At 32.8% G+C, this 11,375-nt stretch overlaps 2 protein-coding genes across 3 annotated transcripts in view; both read left to right on the plus strand.

Annotated features, from left to right (window-relative positions):
- The window catches only part of LOC100747494 (zinc finger RNA-binding protein), a 9,223-nt gene extending 1,714 nt beyond the window's left edge, over nt 1–7,509 (plus strand). The window contains exons 5-12 of one of the 2 annotated variants that reach the window (XM_003491071.4): nt 1–524; nt 627–1,340; nt 1,420–1,744; nt 1,829–2,016; nt 2,994–3,142; nt 4,371–4,466; nt 4,733–4,853; nt 5,129–7,509. In XM_003491071.4, the coding sequence (XP_003491119.1) occupies nt 1–524; nt 627–1,340; nt 1,420–1,744; nt 1,829–2,016; nt 2,994–3,142; nt 4,371–4,466; nt 4,733–4,853; nt 5,129–5,412 (2,401 nt within the window). In that variant the 3' untranslated portion in view covers nt 5,413–7,509. The remainder of the gene's footprint in view (nt 525–626; nt 1,341–1,419; nt 1,745–1,828; nt 2,017–2,993; nt 3,143–4,370; nt 4,467–4,732; nt 4,854–5,128) is intronic. The other variant, XM_012387974.3, reaches the window with a different exon arrangement.
- Nucleotides 7,510–10,436: 2,927 nt separating this feature from the next.
- LOC100747610 (polyubiquitin-C) overlaps nt 10,437–11,375 on the plus strand; it is a gene marked incomplete in the record, with an annotated part of 2,729 nt that continues 1,790 nt past the window's right edge. Inside the window, 2 exon segments of the mRNA XM_033321812.1 lie at nt 10,437–10,461; nt 10,651–11,375. Coding sequence (XP_033177703.1) covers nt 10,657–11,375 — 719 coding nt within the window.

Below are 11,375 nucleotides of genomic sequence, written 5' to 3' on the forward strand. Positions count from 1 at the left end.
TAGCGCTGCGACTATGTATGTAGCCCAACAGAGTGCAAACAGCAATTCAACTAACCAGAAGACTGGAGGTTGGCAGGGCTACGGACGAAAGGGATTTGGCACTGGAGGGGGAGGAATGAAGGCAATGCGGCCCAAGCAGCCCCCTAAGCCACAACAACTACACTATTGCGATGTCTGTAAGATCAGCTGTGCTGGACCTCAAACGTACCGTGAGCATCTGGAGGGCCAAAAACATAAGAAGAAAGAAGCTTCTCTGAAAGTACCGCAACAACCACCGGCACGTGGCGCAGGCAACAGTCTACGTTGCGAACTTTGTGATGTAACTTGTACTGGAAATGATGCTTATGCTGCTCATATTAGGGGGGCTAAACATCAAAAAGTTGTTAAGTTACACACTAAACTTGGTAAACCGATACCAAGTGCAGATCCAACAGTTTTGAACCCAAAACCAGCAGCCGCAGCTAAAACTACAGGGGTTAAGAAGCCAACTGTAACAGCTACTCCTAAAATTAACTTTGTTGCTTGTAAGTAATCTTTTTTTTTACAGATACACATTCTATGTTAAATTGAATATACAAATTTGATAGCTACGAAATACATATTAATATCATGTGTAATATTTGCAGCTGGAAATTTGGGGACTGTAAATCAAAATCAAGCCCCGGAAATTAAGACAGAAGAAACTGCAACAGAGGAAACTGTCGAAGAAGCAGCTGTTGATGAAAAAGATATTCAACCAGTTGGTCAAGAGTACATAGAAGAAAACAAATCCGAAGATGGAAAAATCATAAGTTTTAATTGTAAGCTTTGTGAATGCAGATTTAATGACCCCAATGCCAAAGATATGCATATGAAAGGAAGGCGACACAGATTTGCTTATAAGAAAAAAGTTAATCCCGACTTAGTTGTTGATATGAAACCAAGTTTGAAGCAAAGAAAGATGTTAGAAGAAAAATTTCGTAGACAACAAATGCGAGACGATTATTTACGACGTAGAGAAGAAATTAATCAATTGGGACCTATGGGTCCAATGATGGATGAGGAAATGATGTATTGGGAAGAAAGACGACGCTATGAAGAAGAATGTGAGTACTATGAGTGGTATCGACGCTATGGACGTGGACCTGGAGCTCCACCAATGCCACGTCCTTTCCCAGGACCACCACCGATGATGATGTTCCCTGGTCCTCAAAGAAGGCCAGATTCATCAGATGACAAACATGTATTAGCTCATCATACCACCATATATCCTAAAGAACAGGAACTGCTGGCAGTTCAGAAGATCGTTTCACATACTGAAAAGGCATTGAAATTTGTATCTGATACATTGGCAGAAGCAGGTAATTATTTCTTTTTTTATCTTTTTCTTATTTTATATTTTATATCTGTAGTATAGTTAAAATATTTTTATAATTGCAGGCAAGAAAACAGCTCCATCTATTACTAATGCTACTTCAACGGCTCCAACTACGACTACACCGCAGCAACCTCAACAACAGCAGTCACAACAACAGCAACAAAATGCAGATATAGTCAAAATTAAAGAAGATTCTGACAAAAAGAAAACAATAACGCCGCAGAAAGAAGATGGCAGCGACGGCAATTTGTTTTCATTCCAAAAGGAAAAAGAAGATTCCAGGATATTAAGAGGGGTAATGCGTGTTGGCAATTTAGCGAAGGGACTTCTATTATCTGGTGACAATCACGTTTGTCTTGTAGTCCTGTGTGCAGAAAAACCAACACGGTTAGTTGGAAAAATTTATGTATTTGTATATAAATATATTAATTTTGTACACAAATTCATATATAAATATTTTCTTATTTACAGATCATTATTAAATAAAGTTGCTGAGATACTTCCGGCACAGTTGAAGATCGTAGCTCCCGAGGATACTTACAATGTTGGGAAACACCCAGAGTCAGCAGCATTAACTGTTTCAGGAGGCAGCGTGACTGTTAGCGTAACACTTACCAGTCCTTTAATGCGCGAAACTCCCAAACCAGCTGCTGCTGCAGGTGATTTGATCGTTTTATATTTTCATAGTGGCCAAGAAAAGGATAACTGATAATTTTAGAGATTTTACAGAAAGCATTTTTTATTTTCATGCTACTTTCTTGAAAACGTGGTTTATGAATTTTGTTTGTTCTTTTCATGGCCCAAAAGCTTCTTTGTAAATTTTTCTAAGCACCAGGATGATGCAGGGGCAGCCAAGGACTTCAACGGTTGCCAGTGTATATACGCTCTAACATGAAAAATTCCTTTTTCTTTTTGATACAGCCGCATTTTAGTGTGTCCACGACTGAGTATAATTTATATTTTTGAAAGGCATTACTATTTAAAAATATGTAAGAGCGTAGATAGAAATATATTAACAGCCATTTTTTAACGGAAAAGAGAGAGCGTAAACTTGGTACGATTAGATGTCGCTTTTCTTCGTTTTAAGTTAATTTGTAGTAGTATACTTTATAAGTTATGTCGATAATAGTTAAGCTGGAGTCTCCATTAAGGAAGATAATATGTTATTATGAACGTGGACACGCTTTTGGTATGAGGAAACAACGCTGAGGCAATCTTAAAACTATGGACTTTTTGATCATGCATTAATAATTTTAATGAAAACCCTCTATCATCGAATGCTGTACGCATAATACACAATGCGCAGTTAACTCCTTATTCTTAACCGACGATTCTTTTGATAGCGTTATTTTAATATTCAATTTTAAGTAACGCTGTCAATTTTAGTAAGAAACGTCGGTCGTTCTTTTGTAACGCGAAGAAAGGACGTCCAGGAATAGGAGTAATGCATCATTGTTATGTACTACATTCGATTAGGTTTATTTTTATTTCAATGAGAATGTTTTAGACTATGCCCTCAAGTTTGATGTACTTGAGTTAAAATATAATTATACATAGAGGGAAAACCCAAGTTGGGCATGATCAAACACTCTAAGTGTTGTCTAAGCGTGTTGTGCTTTCTTTGTTGGAATCTCAGATAATGCTGGACAGCAGCAACAGGGAGCTGCTCAACCGCAAACAACGCCCGCGGCGCCCGCTGTGACGAAACCGGATCCACCGGATGTACTTCCCAAGGCTAAGTGTTTGGAGGCTTTAGCTGCACTCAGGCATGCCAAGTGGTTTCAGGTTTGAATCAATCAACTCTCAGTTCAAGATCTCGAATTGTCAGTGCCATTTTGTTGGCACTAGTGACTGTTTTCTGTTATTTTTTCCTAATACGTGAAACGCGTGCAAGTTGTCCTCTCTCTCTGTCCGCCAAAAAGAGCAGTCTTAGAACTTCCAGCCTTGTGACAATTTTATTTTTATTACTATCTATCTTCTTGTTGATATGATTTTGTCTGAAATGTTTATTTGATCACGTTTGATGTTTCAGTTTTGTAGGTTTGCCAATCCACTTTATCCACTAATATTACATTTTATGGTAGTTAATCCGAAAATCTTTGTCATGTACTATTTGTAATTTATAATCAATGTGTTAGTTATTATAAGTGGATGGTAGTGGCAATATTTTATTATTGGCAGAATTTGTTTAAAAAGGGAAAAAGGAAGAGAAAGAAGTGTATGTATAGCATAATTTCAGAAACAGAATACATCGAACGTGCAATCAGATAGTCTCAGGCAAGAAGTATAAGCATAATGTAAACGTGAATTGTAGCATTTAAAATATTAATGCACATCAAAAGCATTTACATTTGCTTTACTTCAAATCATCAACATCCAGAATAATAGGAAACTGTTTGCAGAAAGTCGTGTTAAAAGTACGTAATTTTTCTTCAAAAGATGTAGTTTTGTTTGTTTTGTTTATAATGCACTAAATTGCTTTACGATGCTTATGATCAAGCTTATTCATTATTCTGGATTAATCTTAATGCATTGTAGCCTAGACTGAGTCTGTTCTAGGTCTGTCTTAGAAATCCTTGAAGTTAGTGTATTTCTCTTTATACATATGTACTTTATTTCATACTTTCTACATAATGTGCATTGAAAGCACTGTTAAATATTGAAAGACAGACAAGCACAAACACACAGTGGTGTCATAAGTATATCGGGTGTTTTTCAGTTATAAGTTCAATAGTTGTATTTGGCAGTTCGACAAGTGTACAGTTTTTCTGATACGTTGCACTTTTTTTTAAATATTATGTTAGGCATTAATTGTTCAGGAAATACTTAATAAACACCCGATAATTTTGATATGGGCTAATATTTAGGAGCTATAGGCACGAGGCTGGGAGGATAGCTAAAGCCCACACAAAGCAAATTAAAAGTAGTTTAGGGTGTCGCATCTCCAGAAGACTCAGAGACTTTAAAGTGTGTATCAAATTGTATGTACTAAAATACTGATCGTATTTAACAGGCTAGAGCAACTTCACTGCAGAGCTGTGTTATGGTCATTCGCATAATGCGTGATCTTTGTAACCGTGTACCCACGTGGGGACCATTAAACCCATGGGTTAGTATGAAACGACTCTTTTATGATACATATATGATATCTGATTTTATTAGAAGTAGAACAAAGTGGTTTGTAACTATTCATTGATAATTCAAAAAATTCAAAACTGAATACAGTATTGTCTTGTATAGTGGCCGAGGATTTTGTCTATTTCACGTTAATGTAGAATTTCTGATATAGACTCTTCTTTATATTTTGGCTGGATTCAGTCCCGGTCAGAATATAAGGATTAGATAGAAACAAACAGGTGTTCAATCTTCTTTCAGGCACTAGAATTGTTAACTGAGAAAGTGATTAGTACTGCTGGAGGACCTCTTAGTCCAGGTGAAGCATTAAGAAGACTTCTAGAATGCGTTGCTGGCGGAATATTGCTTCCAGGAAGCCCAGGTATATCGTAATATCTTCCCGCTAATTAATATAATCAGTACAAAAATTCAAATTTTTTAAAATCGTAAAACCAAATGATGATTTTGATGACGAGACTGAGTGTATTGTGAAATCCATTGTAGGTTCCAAGATCGAGTATTTCGATTTTTTTATCTCAATGGAAATTTTGCAGTATTGCATAGATGATTGGCAATCTGATTTTTATATACTTATATAAAATTTTATATAGTTTTGTATTGAATTACACTGGTTATAAATAATGTATTTCTTCATAGGATTATCTGATCCGTGCGAAAAAGAGCCAGTTGATGCAATAGGCAATATGACAGCCCAACAAAGGGAAGATATAACTGCTTCAGCGCAACATGCTTTACGATTAGTTGCATTTCGTCAAATTCATAAAGTTTTGGGCATGGAACAACTTCCGCCACCTAAATATAAGGGCCGATATGCTAGAAAACGAAGACGTGACAACAGTAATGGAGAAGGAACAGATAGTGAAGCTTCAAAAAAGGATAAAAAAGCAGAGGAGATCAAAATGGAGACTGACTCCAAGTAGATCTACCAAAATATTCGCTTTATCGATTTACTCATAACTTATATAGTATAAGAAATAAAATTTTCTCGTGTCAATTGCTTGTTCAATGAGGTTGTTTCTATATTGGAAAGATATCAAAGTTTAAAACAAGACTAATGATCTATTAATACAGTATTGTAATTATTTGGAATGTATCTCCCTTTGGACAACCAATAGCGCATCGTTTTAATTCGCAATCGTGATTTTAATGGCGAAAGAAATTATTAGGTCGGATTATATCATTGCACCTTGACTTTGTTTTTGAATGTATAATAATATCATAGAGTTATCACGTTTCTATTAGTACTAAGTTTAATATTTTAATGACAAAACATTATGCATTGCTTTGTCTGTTATGAGCAACTTAATTTTTTAGCAAGTTCCAAACATCTTTAAAATAATGCAATATTTCGGATTTCATTTATTAAATTTATTTTACGTAAATTCTAGTTTTTAGAATTATTATAAAAATAAGCATGATGTTACTTTTAAAATAGTTACACTTTTGCAAATATTTCACTGGATACTTCTAAAAAGACTAAAGATCTTTCCCAAACAGGCAATTGGTACGATTAGTTCCAGCACTAGGATTTTGTCAAAGGAAATGATGAATGCGTTAATTAGTTTTGAATTACTTATTTAGCTATATTTCAAAGTCACAATGTATGACGAAAAAGTTTAATAGAAAGGGTGGTGTAAAAACTGAACATTTATAAGTTTTGAAAAGTTAAAAGTAGGTTAGTTTGTATTGAGAATTCGTGTGTATGTTGTGTGTGTAGTCGTAAAGAAGTGCAGAATGTTTCCCTGCATAAACAACTCCTAACAACGTATGTTCACACCGCGTGTACTGATTCACGCAGAAGATTCCAAGAAAGCAGAGTTGAAAAATCAATCATTAAAATAAACGCTTTGCTGTCTAATGAGGGTTAAGTGCACGTGTCAAGAATTCTTAATATTTTCCTGTAGTTTGTTTACAAATTTCACCGGAAATTGAATACTATTTCAAAATGTTCACATTTAATAAATTTTTTTGACCTAGTGTATGAATCTTCTGTTGTACACATGCAATGATTGAATAAATCGAACATGCATGAGATAAGAATAAGGTTTTCTTCACTTCCATATTCCTTTGCATATTACAATATCGTGTAAGAGCTTTTACAAATAAGATGAGTTGATAATAAGCATCCTCTTTAACAAGAAGGCCACACACACAATAGCACTTCGATTGTAAGATTATAATTAGCTAATCTTTTACAGAAAAAAAGAACACTTGAGATAAAAAGAAAGTTAATTTATTTTTGGATGGCACCGAGTAGAACTGAGACTGATATTGTATTAATTTTTTAATGAAACTTGTAGAAGATAGGATATAAAAGCAAAGGAAATATAATTTACGTTTAATTTAAGAAGATAATTTATATAAATTACGAACATAATTTCATATAACATTCATTCTGTTTGGTGCAACTAGTCCTTTCAAATAAGTGTATTAATGATATTTAAATTTCATAATTTCGATCTTTCTGCTTCTTATCTTCGTCCTTTAATTAGGTTGGGCTGATACAGGTTTTGAATCATTATAAGACAGAGTATTAAGCCATTTTCGTTTTTTCTGTTTTACAGTATTAATTAAAGTATGTTTGTATATATTTAAATATATGAGAGACATGTGTAATATCTTTAATTTATTATTATTTGTTAAACCAAATATTAATGTAATGTAATGCGCTACATATCTGCAGATATATTACAAAGGAAATTCACAAATTTTTTTCATTCAGTACCTCAAATCTACAAAAACGTGTGTGTAGAGCCTTTATAAAGTTTCAAATCTAAATAATATATATTATCTTTTCAGTATTGAGAACTGGATGATGTACTGAAATTAAGGTGGGAATTACGTTATATTTTTTTCATATAGAAAAATCATATCAAACATTCGCTGTGCCATTCTAATTATACTTTACTTTTAAGAACAATATGTGATTTATTTCATGTGAGAAAAGCTATTACGTGTTTTATTATAAACGTACTTCGATAGTAGAAGGTAAATATATTGTTCTTAGAGTTCAGCTATATTATCTGCGAGATTTTTCGTTTTTTTTCCTTATACTAATGATTTGTTGTAATTATTGATCAATTACATAATTGTCTAGGTACTTAAAGCTGGTTACTTCGATGTTAATGATGAAATATTAAATTAGCACGTTGAATGCCACGGGGGTCACCGGTAGCCGGAGCGACAAGATTAGTAGAAATACATAATTTAAACAAATGTCAATAGTTATAAATTTTTCATTATTACCATTGTTAGTACAATGGTATGACGAAATTAATGAAACATAAAACATATAGAAATAGTTTTATTTATACGTGAAATATAGACCTATTATGTGTGCATATTGCGATGTGTCATGTTGAAATACTCTAAACAAAGTAAGGGTGAATCAGCACAGTCTTCACAATATTTTACGACTTATAAAAAATTAAATAGAAGACATGAAGTGCAAAAATTTTTGTAGCATATAAAAGTATAATAAACGCTCCTACCTAATTGTTAAACGCTCTCGACAAGAATAAAGATGTGGAACAATTATTTAACAACGCGAAGAAATAATATGAGATAATTGATAATCGCAAAAAAATGTGATTCGCGTGAAGTCGCACTTTAGTGCCATGGGGGTCGCCGGTGACCTCTGTGAGATAAATTCATTAAACATAATTATACATCATAACTTATCTCTTGTAAGTAATATTTCAAAATAATATGTATCGCATAATACAAAATTCATCATCTTTAATTTAAGAAGATAATTTTTGTAAATTACGAACATAATTTTATATAACATTCATTCTGTTTGATGCAACTAGGTGCCACGGGCAATCTCTGTAAAAATAGAATGGCATTCAACATGTTAAAATTGTACATAGTATCGTAAGTAAACGCCTGTTTTTTGAAATTGTCATGTATTTCATGTAGAACAATCATATAAACAGAATTTTAATCTATTTTCATAGTCATGATTTGTCTAATTGCATTTTTGTTTATTTTTGTTGAAATATAAAAAAAAAAATGCTATTTTCATTACGTTCTGCCAAAAATATTTGGTAAGTAATATCAACGAAATGTTATTTTAAAAAAACAATTATATCGCTTTAATTACATTAAAATACATGTATAATCTTGATTGCAGTGCCTAATTTGAAATATTACTTCAATATCCTAATATTTTTTTGTAAAATAAATTCTTATTATCAAATTAATAAGTTTTCATCAATTCCAAGATTATTACATCAGCCTAGTATCGTATTGCGATGTAGCATGACTTTAATATTGATGTGACACGTATGAATAGTGAATTGTTTTTGTGCGACAATTTTTATTATTTGAATTTTTAGGATAATTTAATATCAAATCGATCAAATTGCTTAGAAGATTAAAATCGACTTAAATTGATTAATGTGTTCAATTGATTGTAAAATTCATCCAAATAAAAAATATTCTAAACATAACCAACGTATGCTCTATATACAAACACGCACGTACACATACATAACTTCTTAAATATTGAGATTTCTGGAAAATGATAAAATTAGTATATTGTGTATAAATGTTGGTTATATGTATAGCGAATTTACTAGAAAATATATTCTGAAAAACAATGAATCATTAGTTTTCTTTGTTTAACAGTTTTCCTATGCGCCCTCTAGCTGTATAATATTATCATCAACATGTGACAGCTCATAGAAACATATGTATTTACATATAAATAAAAATTTCGGTTGGTGGAGACGTATCATTTCAAAACTAATAATGTGCCATAAATGATTTTATAAACGGTATCAATTTAATAAAATTTATTCCGCAAAGAATAGCCTTTGTCTCAGAAACCAACCAAACGTAGCGACGTCAGAGATTCAATGACGATAAAAATATAAACCAATAGGCATCTTTCTAGGAATCTTCTGACATGCTTGCGCATGATCAGTAAGACTTATTATTCCTGATATAAAAGGAACGTTCTCTGTAGTTTCGATTCAGTTCAGTATAGGACGTTGGGTGTTTTCAGAGGCAGAACGTGAGACTCCTTAAATTTTATTGAAATTTTTGCTGTAACGAGCTACTACAAAGAAGGTAAAACTTTCGTTTGTTTATTATATACATTATGAATTTGTTGTATTTTAATTTTCGATAATTGTAGATTTTCTTATTTTTTCCGATTTTTACTTCCTTTTTGTCCTAAATTATTTTATTCTTACTGCTGAATACATTTCCTGTAACAAGACGACCAGTGCTGAACAAATTTTGCAATCGATTGGTTATACGCTATGTGAAATCTACGAATTTAATGGATTCAGTATGACGGACATGCATTTCAGAGAACGTATTATTACAGTTTCAGCAGTGAAAGAGTTAATTATCAGTATTTAAATTCTCCAATGCACTGTTTAGAGAAAATAATAAAATAATAATGCAACATAATTTAATGTAACAGTAGTGATCTTGAAGACGTTAACCACAAATGCAAAGTTTAAGATCTATTTTTAACAAAATTTCGAAGGATGTATTTTCTATATATTTAAAATACATATATTAATATAATCGAAGAATCTTTAATAATTAATTGTTGAGAAAACTCTAGAATTTTCCATATCATTCGTTACGTTTCTGCTGCGTAGTAACAGAAAACAAAATGGCGATTATTGATTCTCCAGTATGACGCCATTACCTCTGTGTCACTTAGCATTATTCAGATTGAAGCCTTTCATACGATTATTCTAAAAAAGTGCACAAATAAAAGCCGTTGACTTTAAGCTACAGCGAATTATACCTCGAGAATAACTATATTTGTGGGATAATATGGAAAATTTTTAATTTATATAATTCTTTTTAATATAATTGTGCACAAAATACTACCATTTTTATTCTGTTGAAATGAAAGACAAAGATTATTTTGTTTCAAAACGATACGTGAAGTGATTTATGATGCTAGGAATATATCTGATGAAAGCTGTCTGAAGTATCAGATATGATAGAGAGTTATGTAAAAAGTAATATAAAAATGGTACTAAATGCAGGAAACAAAAAGCTTATAATATGCTAGTAGAATACATAAATAATGTACTCAAATTTCAAAGAGAACATTTCTTTTCGTTAATATGAATACATGTTAGTATCCACTAATTAAGTACAAAATTTATTTTATTTTGTAACAGATAATCATGCAGATCTTCGTCAAGACACTGACAGGAAAAACTATCACCCTTGAAGTTGAAGCTTCCGATACAATTGAGAACGTGAAAGCAAAGATTCAAGATAAAGAAGGTATTCCTCCAGACCAACAGAGGTTGATCTTTGCTGGTAAACAATTGGAAGATGGGCGCACACTTTCTGATTACAATATACAAAAGGAATCAACCCTGCATCTTGTACTTCGTCTGAGAGGAGGAATGCAAATTTTCGTCAAGACCCTTACAGGAAAAACGATAACTCTAGAAGTTGAGGCATCAGACACTATTGAAAATGTCAAGGCCAAGATTCAGGATAAAGAAGGTATTCCACCCGATCAACAGAGATTGATCTTCGCTGGTAAACAATTGGAAGACGGACGCACGCTGTCAGACTATAATATTCAAAAGGAATCGACTCTTCACCTTGTTCTTCGCCTTCGTGGTGGTATGCAAATTTTCGTGAAGACCCTTACAGGAAAAACTATCACACTTGAAGTTGAAGCTTCCGACACGATAGAAAATGTAAAAGCAAAAATTCAAGATAAGGAAGGAATTCCGCCAGATCAACAGAGATTGATTTTTGCGGGTAAACAACTGGAAGATGGACGCACACTATCAGATTACAACATTCAGAAGGAATCAACTCTCCACCTTGTTCTTCGTCTTCGTGGTGGTATGCAAATTTTCGTCAAGACCCTTACAGGAAAAAC

This window comes from Bombus impatiens, unplaced genomic scaffold (genome assembly GCF_000188095.3).
Source record: "Bombus impatiens unplaced genomic scaffold, BIMP_2.2 scf_0503, whole genome shotgun sequence".
Taxonomy (NCBI): domain Eukaryota; kingdom Metazoa; phylum Arthropoda; class Insecta; order Hymenoptera; family Apidae; genus Bombus; species Bombus impatiens.